Source organism: Dryas octopetala, chromosome 1 (genome assembly GCF_963921425.1).
Source record: "Dryas octopetala chromosome 1, drDryOcto1.1, whole genome shotgun sequence".
Taxonomy (NCBI): Eukaryota; Viridiplantae; Streptophyta; class Magnoliopsida; order Rosales; family Rosaceae; genus Dryas; species Dryas octopetala.
Genome location: NC_141366.1, coordinates 18,718,258 through 18,732,742, shown reverse-complemented (window position 1 = coordinate 18,732,742; position 14,485 = coordinate 18,718,258). Strand labels below are relative to the sequence as shown.

General features: G+C 36.5%; 1 protein-coding gene across 4 annotated transcripts; it reads left to right on the top strand.

Annotated features, from left to right (window-relative positions):
- The first annotated feature begins 3,092 nt into the window (after positions 1-3,092).
- On the top strand, positions 3,093-10,303 carry NCRK (Protein kinase superfamily protein). Of its 4 annotated transcripts, none has more exons than XM_086256178.1 (10): positions 3,093-3,372; positions 5,926-6,005; positions 6,366-6,485; positions 7,032-7,142; positions 7,481-7,753; positions 7,953-8,188; positions 8,298-8,594; positions 8,784-9,020; positions 9,178-9,405; positions 9,684-10,303. In XM_086256178.1, exons 2-10 carry the CDS (start codon positions 5,936-5,938, stop codon positions 9,948-9,950), a joined length of 1,839 nt encoding a protein of 612 aa, XP_086112304.1. In that variant the 5' UTR covers positions 3,093-3,372; positions 5,926-5,935; the 3' UTR covers positions 9,951-10,303. The 4 variants fall into 4 exon arrangements, with proteins under 4 accessions (XP_086112304.1, XP_086112330.1, XP_086112312.1 ...); XM_086256186.1 differs by lacking the exon at positions 3,093-3,372 and adding an exon at positions 4,366-4,425; XM_086256195.1 differs by lacking the exon at positions 3,093-3,372 and adding an exon at positions 4,666-4,700.
- Positions 10,304-14,485: the final 4,182 nt, after the last annotated feature.

Here is a 14,485-nt window from a genome sequence, read left to right as displayed (position 1 = left end):
AAATGAAATTTTGAGAAATTCGTAAAATAATTTTCCGGACTCGGAATAATACGAGACTTGCTCCGTTGGATTCGTGAGTAAAAGTACCACCTTCTAAAGGTCTAACTTGGGTCAAAACTCTAGTCAAAGTTGGTCAAACAATTAAAGCTTAAGGTGAAAAATACGATTTTCCGCCAAACAAATTTCTAGAAAAATTCTAGAAATTAAAGAAAAATTCCAAAATAAATTTGGAAAATTTTGGGTCTCACACACCACCCCTCTCTCTCCTCCCTGCTGCACCACCCTCCCCGCGCCCAACCCAGCCCCGACCACCCCAGCCCTCCAGCCACAGCGCGCAGCGCTCTCTCTCTCTCTCTCTCTCTCTCTCCTTCCCTCTCTCCTCTCACCCAGCAGACAGCCAAACAAATTTTTTTTAAAAAAAAATGCAGCGGGTTCGGCGGACCAGTGCCGAACCCGGTGGTTTCGTTCGACAGGTACCCGCCGAATAGAATAGGATTGTTCGGTGGGTACTTACCGAACGAAACCATCGGGTTCGGCACTGGTCCGCCGAACCCACTCCAATTTTTTTTTTTTTAAGTTATCTTCTCTCCGGCACGCGACGGTGAGCTAGCTGCGAGGAAGGTGGTGGCGTGCGGTGGTGGCTCTGCGAGGAATGTGGTGCTGCTGGTGCGAGGAAGGTGGTGATCGGTGGAGGGAAAAAAAACAGAGCAAGGGGGGAGGAGTCGGAGAGGAGAGGAGAGGAGGGGAGGGCTCGGGGGGAGGTGGTTGGGGTGGGGGGAAGAAGAAGAAGATAAAGGGTGGAGGGTGCGACAGTGAAGAAGAAAAAAAAAAAATTTGCAGGTGAGGGAAATTTGCAGGTGAGGGAATTTTGCAGGTGAGGGGTGGGGTGTGTACGGGGGGGGGGGGGAGATGGGGATGGGGTGTGTGGGTGAGGGAAGGGCCAAAGGGTCTTTTCCTTTGAGTTTCTTTTTTTTTTTTTAAGAAAGGGTGTGCAAAGAAAAATTTAGGGTGTGCAAATAGCAGCACTCTAAATCAAAGGCAAACATGTTTGTTGTACATATTGTATGTTGTACATCAATCAAGTCAAAACTTTTATCACAAGCACAACATTTTAGAACTTTTATCACAAGTACAAAATGAGTACATCTTGAAACAGACAAGCACAATATTTTAGAACTTTTATCATTCAAAGTCCTGGAATGGCCAGGCATAAAAAGAACTAGTACAATCGTTTGATCCAATTCACTGTTACTTTATTTTATACTTCATTTTTAGACTGTTCCAAGTACATTATTACTTGGTGGCACGCCTTTTACCCCAAACTAACTAAGTGATATGGACCCAATTATAGTCCGATCCATGAGCGAAGCATTTTTGTCCATAACAACATGTATAAAAAAGGGTCTATGACTTTAAATTAAGGAAATAATGTCTCAAATAAGTTAGGACCATGAAATTAATATCCATACTTCAAACTTAGGAGACTTATATCCCTTATTACTTAAAACTTAAAACGTTATTGGTCGTATGATTGATATATGGATAATATCAAATCCAGTAAGACCAACATGATCAATCTATGCTTAACGTTTAAGATAATCGGTCTCAGATTATTAATGTAAAGACATTAGGAGAAAATTATGGGTGTCATCACATGGTTCATTGAACATAACCGCATAATGAATACCTGTAATAGAGTATTACACACCCGTCAACATGAATTCATCAGTCTTGGTAATATAATTGGTCCCTAGACTTGAGATACCACAGTTGTTCTGTGCGTTCAGTCATTATACTTTGACTGTATCATGTAGGTTAAGCTCTAGCCACTAGTTTAGCTAAAAATGATGATTGGGTATAGTTATTGACGTATGCGGCCAAGTGTGTGTCCAATAAAGAATCAGTCACTCCTGGTAATAGGGGAGATGTTCCATAAGGCTATTAATGTTTAGATTCAGGAATTTCTGGCCAGAGTGCATGATCTCTTATGATTCATTGGACTTTATGAATATGAGATTGACACCTCAGGAATCATAATAAGAGTTGACGGAATTCCATACCTGATTATGATTTGGAACATACGATGACGCACAGACTATATTGTATTGTAATCAAGGATGAAAAGTTCTTTATACTTCTAGTTAATTCGGGTAGCCATGACATGTTACTAGGTGTCAATCTTGGTTTGTGGAAACCTAAGAGTAAAATGGTAATTTTGCTCGGATAAGATTTATTTAGGAATGTAACCTAAGCCCACTACCCAATTTAATTGGAAACTAAGAGGTCATAGGCCAATAAGTGCGGAGTGATATATATTAAAAATGGGCACCACATAATTAATTAAAGAGTTAATTAATTAGGTCAAAAGAGTAAATAACAATAAATAGAATATTGCTTCATTGATTAATTAGTTAATTTAGAATTGATTAATTAATTGTTTAAGAGTTAAATACCAAGTCAAATGAATAAAATTTATTTATTTATTCTAATGAATACGTATGATGGTCTTAGATGTTGGGTTTTATAAATTTGGTGTAGTCGAGCACTATTAGGTCAAATTTAGATCTTAAAAAATATGACAATATTATTTTTATGGGTAGTGCTAAATGTACCAGGCTTTGGTATCATCTAGTGTATCATCTAGTTTATCGTCTCCCTAATAAAGGTAAGATCTACCAATACACTAGAAAAATAGTACATTAAATTGTGGTACCCCTAATATTTTTCTATTTTTATTCATACATAGACAAACTTTGATTTCACAACAAATAATACACACGAGTAATTTCTTTCACGAACCAAATCCCTAACACTATTCTCTACGAAAATAATGGGTGATTAGACAAGACAAACGATTGGGATATCTGAGCGACTGAGCCCCACAGTCACCTTACACGTGGGCTGCCACGTAAGATGTACATTCATTTTGAGATAAAAAAAAAAAGAAAAAATAATGAAGCGGGACCCACGCGGGACCATCTCGGAAAGCAAGAGGGCGCCACCTCGGCGCGAGTGCATGAGCTCTCATTCGTTATGTGTCTCTTTGGCTGTCTCTGTAGACACTCTCTTACCTCTCACTCTCTACTCTACAAGACTAGAGCAGAAGCAGCATCGACAGCTCCTTTCACTGAAAATGGAGAGTTCGAGTTGAACACACACACACACACACACACACACACTCTCTCTCTCTCTCTCTCTCTCTGCGATTGCATTAGCAGATCCGAATCGCGGCAGTGCGAAATGCCCGAGCTCGAAAACCAGTTTCGGCTTCTCAAAAGCGCTTCTTCTTCGATTGCTGTCTTCCGGTTCCTCTAGCACCGCCGATTGGACACCACCCGCAGAACCCAGATTTCTCCATCACTTTTGTCCAAGGTAAAATCCAAAATTCTACTTCCCATTTTTTAATTTCCCTGCCTTTTTGGCTTTGTGCTTTTTGAATACGTACGGATCTAAATTCCAGGAACGACTGGTTCATTTGGACACAATTGTCTTTAAGGAGCATTATCATGGGTGTTTTAGTAATTCAGTAAATCGCTAAATAATCATTCCCAAATAAACTAATATGTTATATGCCAAGTTTGGTGACTACAATTTGAGAAAAGTTTTGGTCTTTGGGTTAAGTTTTGGTTGGTGGACTCGGCTCTCTAGTTTTTCCCATCTGTTGTGATCATACTTTCACGCTTTCACGTTTCTGTAATTAAGCTGGGCTGGGCCCACTGATATGCGATGTTGGGCCCACTTCCCTTTGCCGACAGATAGGTAGCGACGGACCCAACAATACATGTACGTCTGATTGTCTGTCTTTGAAGGAAAGTCTTTATAACCGTTATTTCCCAAAATGAAAGCAAAAAGAAAAACAAAGAAAATAAAAGTTTTAAGGTTTTAACCGTTGGGTGTCTGAATTTTTTGAAAGTCCAATTATTGACCACATTTTAGTGACACTGCAAGTGTAAACAGATTGTGGGTTTTCTTTCTAATCCACATTATAAGATTAGATACAGCTACAGCTGAGGGGTCCCTTTCGGATTTGCAGCAAGGTAGCTTTCAGAGAGGTGGTTGATGGGCTTGTTTTGAGTCGCATTCATATTTTTCAATAGTTTATACTAGAACTCCTTTGGTCTTTTTCCCCTATATTTATTTGTTGTCATATGTCCTTTCTGCATTGTCCATTTTTTTAGATTCACCCCATTATTCTGATGGGTTTGCGTATATTAGACTTATCAGGTCTTTGCTCTATCGGGTTTCCTACGCGTACTTTGCGTACTTATACTCATGTTTAAGCTCTGAGGGAGTAGAGTGGTGGGCATGAGTTTTGATCATTTGAGCACTTTAAGCTGGAAGCTTGTTACTTGTCACTTTGTACTTTGTTAGTCAAGGTCAAGCTCATACTGTGTTGTTTCTGCTGCGGTTCTTTACTTTTCTCAGGTGTGGTGGTTGTCCTGAATTCTCTGAACTTTGCACTTTCTTTCTGTTTAGAAAGAATGTCAGTTTTAAAGTCTTATGGAGTTAATATGAAGAAAGAATAATTTTGTTTGTAGTGAGGTCTCTTTCATAATTTTATTTCATTTAAAGCTCTTGTATTCAGTTTGGGGAGGCAGTCTGAAAAAGGCAGTCTGAAAGAGCTATTAGTTTAAGAAACGACATGAAGGACTGCTAGAAGCAGTAATGCATTGATGATTGATGGGGGCAATCGCTCATTGGTTGGGCCACATCCGCTCTTTCTTTATTTTGATGCAACTACAATGCAGTTACAGCTTTTAATGACTAATGCAATGTGGTTGTTTAATAGTCTGTTGTGCATTTATGCTTTTAGTTGTCTATTATTATCACACTGGGTATGGCTATTCCTAACCGTGGGGTCAACAATAATTTCTGGGGGCTGTTTAAGCCAAAATATACTGTTGGAAATACCATGAGCTAGTGTAGTCGAACTTCATGTTGTACAGTATATCTTGATTGAATACATAATACAGTGGGTTGCAGTCAATTGATAGTTTGAATTTGTTGGCCAACCATGAATTTTAGGCACTTCTACCTGCCTTATTTACTATTGTTTGCTTGCCTGGCCTTCTATTGTTTGTTTCCAGGTGGTTATATGCATTTCAGATTTATGAGAATATCACGTCTAAACTCTGGTCCGAGTTTAGTATTTCTCTTCCTTGAATTTTTTTTTAAATTTATTCTCTGCAATGTAATTGTTGGAACTTGGTTAGCTGTTTTCAGCTTTGTGTTTTTTCAACTCCACTTGCTATATGTAATTATGTAATGGTGTCCTCGTCAGGGATTCTTTTCATTCTTGGGAAAAAAAAACTTTTATTAAATTATTTTAAAATTTTACCAATTTGTTTGAATGTCTATAGTTGTGTTTATGTCTGAATTAATATAAATCAATATTAGCTGTATGCAGACCAAAGGGTTTGAGTTCAAGGAAGTTTGAAGAGGAAATATGTTTTGTCCCTAACCTAATGAAGGTTTATTAGCTTAATATCTTTCTTTTTTGTCCTATTTTGTTTTCTATGACGTTAGATTCTTCACAATACGTTGTTATGAAGTCAGGCCATTGACTACAACTTCTTTTAAAAAGTTATCATGGTTGCTGTTCCTATTTTACAGCATATTGTTTTGGAAAACAATTTTACTCGGTCCATACAAAATTGATCTATTTTACGTTTTCTTAGGATGAAATATGGTGTGAGCACTAAACCATTTGTGAGTGGCTAACTTTGATTTTGCTAATTTTTCCCATAATATGATGTTTCTTTGTATTTTTAAAGTAAAAGGTGCTGGCACTGACAGTTTAGCTTTCTATCAGAACGAATTGAAAATGTCTCCAAGTTTTTATTATTAGTTTACTTTTGTAATTTTCATTCTGGAATTAAAGGATTGAGTTGAATGGATTCAATATATTTTCATTATACTGTTCAGGTTAAAATAAATGAAGTTCCAAGTGGAAGTTGTCCTTGCTTGTTTCATAAGCTTGATCTGGATTCAGCAAAGTCTTTGTGGTTAGTATTGATTTCTCATTATTGATATTCTTTCAAAAAATTTATTGATGTTGTAATTATGGGACAAGGCACATCATACCCTGGTGCAGAGTATAGACAGGCTTCTGGAAGCTTAGTGCTTTATTTGGCACATTTTTTTGTCTTGAAATCTGCAATTAAACATGTAGCTTTGTGATAAGTGATACCTATAATTTATCAAACATCCAAATGCTTGTAAAAAAAGCAGCAGGTAGTGTTTCCTTTTTTTGCAGAGTCTTCTGCTCTTCATGTTTGAAGAGCTATCCATGGCATTTCTTTGTTGTAAAAGGTAGCACTTAAATAATAGCTGTGAATCTTATTTTTCGTAATTTATTATGGCAGATGAAGTTTCCAGTACTTCTGGTGCAACAAACTGGACATGTAGATGTTCTTTTTCAGATCAAGGAAACCAGAGCTACACTCTAGAATCCAACTGTTCAACATCTTGTAATTGCAGTCAGGGTATGCCACTGATCCTTTTGGTATAATCACACAAAAGCTGTACACTGTTTTTGATAAAATTTTGTTGCTGATAAAACTTTTAACTGCTTGTTCTTTCTGCCATTTCTTTATGTCTGTTTATATCCTATGAAAAGAAAGGGAAGAAAGAAAAATTGCCAGACATTACACATTACAACATTATGTAAAGTTTTCACATTACAATATTTATGTAAAATATGTTCTTGGAGGAATGCACTTTCAAATTTTTGACGTATACAAGAGATTCTTCATGTGTTGTTCAAACTAAAAGACTTAAGTGCTTTGAAGAACCAATGCATTTTTCACTCAGGTTTAGGTAGAAATAGAAGCTCTTTGGCAGCTAATTCCATATCTTAAAAAAATGCCTCAGTTAAATCCGTGCATTTTGTAAATTCATTCCGTTGGTTAATAAATATCATTTCTTTTGTGATTGGCCTATTCTTGTATACCTGTTTTTGTGAATATACTTATGGTGAGATGACTATCTGTGGTGTATGACATGCTAAAGTGCATTTGTTTCTGAAATAGATGCTGGAAGTATTAGTACATGGATCTGTATATGTCCTGCCAGTGGGCTTCCTAAAGTGGCTGCTGACAGTCATGATACTAGTTGTTTTACAGCCTGCAACTGCACTTCTGGTACTCTCTCTCTCTCTCTCTCGTACACACAAATGTTTCTTTCAATAACTCTAGGTGGTTTGATTTGTTCTTTAGACAAGCATGTCCAACCAGGCAATTAATCATGTTCTAAACTGAAGCCAGCGTAATATATTTTGTCAACTGACCCACTTTACAAAAGAATAATGATGCCATATGCTATTTTGGAAAACTTTATTGATTTTTATGACCATGAATTTTGTTTTACTGTGATAGTCTTGTTTACGTATATCCCTTATTTTTATGCTCCATGTAAAAATTACTTCTATATCCAAAGTCATTTGATTGACTTGTTCTGCATTTTTATTGCTTCTTAACAGGATCTCTCAATGCAGCGAAATCTTCAAAAAAGCACATTTCAAGCAAAGTTGTTGTGATTATTCTTTTACTATGTGTCATAGTCACAACTTTTGCTTTTCTTGCCTCGGTGGCATGCTACTTCTATCGAAGGGACAAGTGCCGTATTCAACCACCAATATTTTCATCAGACAAGGAAACAAGTTGCAACAGTGCGACCAATTTAATTAGCCATAAGAGTTCCTCAGTGTTTGAGACAAAAATTAATATGGATTACCCCATTAATCAAGGCACTGGTAACTTAGTCTAAGGAGTTTTAACAAAGCATGTTTTCTTAATTTTTGTATGCCTTCACATTTCTTAATACATACCTATAAACCTGATTTTATTTTTATTTTTATATTTTTTTCGGCATTTCTCCCAAAATGTGCTTTTAGTTTTGTCCATACTGGGCTTTGGTAGAACTACTATAACTTCTCAATCTTCCATTCACAGGGTGCTTTACCTCTTGCTTATTTAGGAGCAAAATGCGAGCTACACCTGGAGCAATTATTCAATTTTCATACTATGAACTGGAAAATGCAACCAATAAGTTTTCAAATTCCAACCTAATAGGACTTGGTGGAAGTAGTTATGTTTATCGTGGTCAGCTCAAAGATGGCAGAATTGTGGCAGTTAAGCGTTTAAAAACTCAGAAAGGGCCTGATATGGATTCCGTCTTTTTAACAGAGGTAAAGACCTCATATTGCAGTGACTTTGCAAATATACATCGTCATCTTGTTTATTGGTATTTTAATAGAAGAAATGAGAACTAATTATTAATCTGTTCTTTTTCCTCAGATTGAAATGTTATCCAGACTCCATCATTTCAATGTGGTGCCTTTGCTTGGCTACTGCTTCGAAACCCATGGAAAAAATGCTGAGAGGCTATTGGTATTTGAGTACATGAATAATGGTAACCTTAGAGATTTCCTGGATGGGTCTGAAGGGAAAAACTTGGATTGGAGTACTCGAGTTGCTATTGCCATTGGAGCTGCAAGGGGCTTGGAATATCTCCATGACGCAGCTGCTCCAAGAATTCTGCATAGAGATGTCAAATCCACAAACATTCTTCTTGATGAAAATCGGCAAGCAAAAGTAAGATTTGATTGCTTGAGACATCCATTGAAATCTTTAACTCTATAAAGAAAGAAGGGAAAAATTCAATGGATTTAGATATAAACATGGTTTGATGTGTTGTTAGGAACTGAAAGATACATCTAATCTGCAGTGGATTTTAGGCACACACATACCTTATATTTTGGAATATTTCATATATACGTGCAGATAACTGATCTTGGTATGGCGAAACGCTTAAAAGCTGATGGTCTCCCTAGCGCTTCTAGTTCTCCAGCAAGAATGCAGGGGACTTTTGGTTATTTTGCACCAGAGTATGCGATTGTTGGAAGAGCATCTTTGAAGTCAGACGTGTTCAGTTTTGGGGTAGTTCTTCTTGAGCTTATCAGTGGTCGGAAGCCCATTCATAAATCAAGCAGCAAGGGAGAAGAAAGTCTTGTTATTTGGGTAAGGAAAATGGTAATTATATTACTTGATTTGTTATATGTAGAATACATCAATTATAAAAGATTCTTTAGCTGATCGTGTTGTCTTATCATCAACATTCTCACTTCATATAGTCAAAAACTGATGTAGCATATGCACTTTTTTGTCTATGTTTTAGGCTACCCCTCATTTACTGGACAGTAGGCGAGTAATCACAGAGTTGCCTGATCCAGATTTAAATGGAAAATTCCCAGAAGAAGAGATGCAGATAATGGCGTACTTAGCAAAAGAATGCCTACTGTTGGATCCTGATGCTAGACCAACCATGAGTGAGGTTGTCCAAATCCTTTCAACTATTGCACCAGAGAGATCTAAAAGGAGAAGTGTTCCTGTAAATCTTTTTCAGGTAATTATTTTTCACCAACCATTTCCTAATTCATAGTACTGCGATTTTACCACTGCTTGGTTTTCCACACCTCTGGTTGACATTCATTTTTTTGCTGCTATAGTATTGTAAAATACTAAAAAACCATTGGAAGACAAACTTAAAAAACAAGTCCATTTACTTGATCAGTAAACATACGAATTTTTAAGTTTTCATGTGTCATGTGGAGATCATTTCTTTATCGTATTAAATGTGAAAAAAACATATAAAGACCTGATCTGAGTACTTGTTATGGACAGCACATAAGCATGGATGATCCTAAAGATGCTGAGGAGCTAAAGCGAGCCAGATCTGGTAAATGTTCAGTTCGATGTTCACTGCCACTAGAAATTGACCGTAATCTCTGTGTTGAAAGAGGTGGAGATACTGTTTCAGATAACTATATGGAGAGGTTGATCCTGTTGACTTCACACGCTAGGAGTTGGCATGTCTCTGAGGATGAAACAGTGGACTTAACTGAGCCCAGGTTCGAGTCATTTTGTGTGGCGAATGGTAAGCCCCCATGACTAAAGAAACAAATACTTAATGGGTGAAGCACACGCATAGGAAGAAAACCAGAGTTTAGTCCTTGTAACATAAATTTGGTACATGCTTGTTCAGATACTTCTTTGCTATAGGTTGCTTAAAGAAATCATGAGGAAGCAAGCAGGTTGTTCCTCACCATACTTTTTTCTTTGAAAAAGAGACGGGATGAAAATTATAGGCTCTTCTGTTAGATGATCATATAAATTATCTTGTTGTATAAATACGTTAGGAGATGAATTGGATGGTATGCTACTTGTAATTCAGTCTTCTGCAAAATATTAGCAATGAAAGGATATTAATTCAGTTTTGTTTTTCATTGTAATCAGTAGTTTTGAGTCTTTTGACCAAGCAACACTCTTTGGAATGAATTTTTTTTTTGTTCTGCTGAGTTCAGTTGCAGCTGTTTTCGTAGGTAATTAAATATCTGGTAATTGCTTAGTTGATCTGAGAGTGGAAGTTATAAATTGTAACGGATGAGATGCATCTGAGATGATGACGATTATATCATGGAATATTAGTTGGCAAGTTCTCCTAAAATGGTAGATACATTGCCCAAAACTCCACTGCTGTGTGCTAATGAGAATGCTTATTGCCCCTTTATCCCAAAACAAAGGCAAAAGAGAAAAACATGGATGCTTGGCATAAACATTCAGCCGGTGGCAATTTCATCATTCTCTTCTCACATCAATAGGGTCAAACCAATTTCTGAGGCTTGAATGTTGGCTCAGTCTGCTAATAGTTTTGGTATTGGTTCTCCATGGACGCTAAATTCATTTCCTAAGAATACCCATAATTGCTCTCACATGGTCACCATAATTGTTGCAGTCTGGTCAAAGAGCAGCTCAAATGCCCACTCTGAATTGCTCATCTCATGTGATATTTGACTGAATGAGTTGGTTCAATCCCTCAAAACATATATGTTTTTTACTCACTGAATGCAATACATTGTGCCATTTTTCTTCAAATGGGAGAAGTTCATAGCCTAGACTAGGCAGTCACCCAATCCCCAGTTGCATAGGAATATTCTATCTTGGTGTAAGATCCAGTGATTACGATATACATGTCTTGGAAAATGTAGTTGGTTTCGTTAAGTTCAGATATTAGAGAGTGGTTGTCCATATACACACTTAAACTTGGCTGTTTTGTGTTAGTTGGGGAACTTGGGCAACATTATGCAAGACTTTGAATGGTAGATGGGGGCTATGACTAGAGGGTAGCATGGTGCATTGGATCACATATATACATACAATTGTCCTTGGACCAGTCAGTCGAGTCCCTTCACCTGCCAGTACTGCTGCCAGTGATGGATCCACCACCGCCGCCTAGCACACCGCTGCTGACCCCGCCACCCTACGACCGAGGAGGATGCTTGGAATTATGGTAAGACATTTTCATTTCAATCTTCTGGGTCTACATGAAAGGATGAAAAATCAATGAAGCTGAACTTTGACATCATTACCAAATTCTTTTGTTTTTTTTCTCTTCTTTCTCAATTTTAAATTTTGATTTGGTTCTCATTTTGCAGTTTGTGGATTCTGTGCTGCTGCGGTCTATTCAGATGTTGCTGCCCTCCACTCTTTGAGCCTGGGCCTCCCCCACCCTAGTGCTGCATTTTCTAATTAACCCACTTTCTGTGAGTTGTTTTTGTGAGGGGTAGAGTCCAAAATTTATTTGATCTCATTCTTCCAATTTGGCCAATTGGTCTTTTATGTAAACACATGTATTTGCTCTTTCACTCCTGCAGTTCATAACTTAGTAAATTAATCAAAATTGTAATTGTGCAAGTGACTTGGCTTCTCGGATGCTTTTTCTTTTGAAGAATACAATTTTTTTTTTTTTTCAAGATAAATCACATGTAGAATGGGAACACCATCACATATCCAGAAATGGGCTAATTTAGTGTATCAAGATTAAAAGATAGGAAATTCATTTGTAATTGTCTCCTTTGCTGAAGGGCTAGCATGTTTGTGTTTGTTTGATGAGGAAAAGAAAAATGAAAGGGTTTGTAGTAATTAATAAGCCTTGGGTTAGTATACGCTCATCGATTTAAGCATGGTATGGTATTTTTTGTTAGGGTGCTTCATAAAAGGAAAAAAAAAAAAACAAACTAAGTAACAAAAGGGTCACCAAATAGTTATTAATTTAGTAATATTTCTTATGCAATGTTGGAGAGTTTCAAATTCAAATTCCTCTTCCCTTTAGAAAAAAAAAAGTAGCAAAAGGGTTCAAACATTGAAGAGGCTTGTTAATTAGCTTCGTAATGAAATTTATTATAAAACTTGAGCTGATTTTTTCTACTTTATAGGCAAATACATCATGGATTAGTTTCTTAAATGTAGGGCATCTTTTTTTATTTGGAAGAGGAAGGATTGGAATTTGAGACCACTTTCAACAAAGTGGAGAGAAATAGTACCAATTTGGTTGGTTATGACATCTTATTTATTTATTTTGATTTGAGGGAGGAGGAATTGAACTTGCGTGCAGAGTGAGCAATTTCACAGCCTTTTCAACTGCGATACCTAACTATTGCAGTTATGACATCTTACTTGGAAGTGCAAATTTATTGTCTGTATTATTAAATTTCTTACCCTTAGCTCATATTTAAAAAGTAAAATTCTAAAATAGACATTGTCCCATGGAACTCATGCACATGATATGACTTCATGCAATTGATCGCTTATATAATGCATGTGGGACTCAACACATTCACATACATCCTACACAAATTTGGAGTATCATAATCCTCATTGCTTAAATCCCTAACATGCTTTTTAGGAGTTACAATTAGATGTTTGACAACCATGTTATGACTTCAAACTTATGTTGTAGTGTCCCAAAATCACAAGAAAAACTTCGGTGGAACACGCATACCACGTGATCATTCTGAAGTGGTGGGTTCAAATTTTTATAAGAAGCCATGTGTTAATGTTTTATAATAAAATTTAAAATTTTATTTTACATTTCCAATGTATGAAGTAACTTAACTAGAGAAGAACTTTCCTATCCCCCCATGTGATACCACATGATATTCCCCTCCTCTCTCATTGGCTCTCTCTTTTCTCTCATCTTTTGTCTTTATCTCTCTCTTCAAGGGATGCTACATCACTACAACATGGTGATAGGTAAGTTTTTTCCAACTTAACTATAGTTTTAACTATAACTTTGAAGTGACAATCTTGATCTGACGAGTAAGATAGGTGGTAGGTAGAATTAACCAATCCTGAAAGACCACTCTTTCGTTTAAGGATGCCTAATTGCCGCAACGATAATGGGCGGGACAATGCGAGGTGGGTAGTTTATTTGGAGCAAAGCCTTTTAAGGAGTAACAGAGGTGTAAAAAGGTAAGGCCAAGCTAAGATTCTACTGTTAAGCGTAATGATATAAGCCTGTATGAACATGGGACCTACTAATCGAATATAGATGAAAGTTGACCATAGTGATCCAAGAGTCTTGTGGAAAGGCTTTCGCTCAACAAATCAAAGGTACATCGAGGATAACTGACATGATGACTCCCAAGAACTCTTATCGATGGAGTCATTTGACACCTCGATGTCTATTCATCACATCTTAAGGTCCCAAAGGTATAGTTGTTCTTCGATTCAAGTGGTACATGAGTTGGGTTTAAAATGTTATCGGACAGTTCGGTTGCACTCCTAAAGCATGGTGTATATTGAGAATGAAAAAAAATTTAACATAAGATTTCCCATAAATAGTAGGCTTAATTATCGATTTACCACCCAAAATTGTAACTCATTCCCACTTTACCACCTGAAAGTTTTTTTGTCCCAGATTACCACCTGTAACTTACATCCGTGTCCCATTTTACCTTGTTCCGTCAACAATTCCGTTAATGCTGACGTGGCGCGTTGGATGTGCGCCACGTGTCACATCTTTTTTGTATTTTTTGATTTTTTTGATTTTTCTATTTTTATAAACTTTGAAAATTAATTAAAAATAGCTCCGAACTTAGAAAAATACACGGAAAATTCCTACCGACTTGTCTTAACTAGTACTAATTTACTATGGGGTCAAAATGCCAATTTTCCCTCTAAAAATTTCCAAAAAATTTGGAAAGTCCAAATTTATTTCTAGAAAATTAAAATACTCTAGACTCTTTGAAAATTCATAGAATAATCTTCCGAACTCCAAAAAATATGAGGTATGTACCGTTAGTCTTCTAAAAACTAACATTACCTTTCTCGTGAACACTTGCTACCCAAAAGACCTCTCGATCTTAGAGAAAAATAAAATTCCCTATAAAATAAATTCTATAAAAATTTTAAAATTTCTGTAAAGTCTCGAAATAATTCTCTAAAATAAGCTTTTGGTAATTTTTCAAAATATTTTTGAGAATTTGTCCAAGAGTTTACGAAAATTCTAGAATTTTTTTTAGAATTTATTTAATAGAGGAAAATTTATTTTAATTTTTTAGAAATAAATTTGGACTTTCTAATTTTTTTGAAAATTTTTAGAGGGCAAATTGGTAATTTAACCTTATAGAAAATTAGTGCTAGTC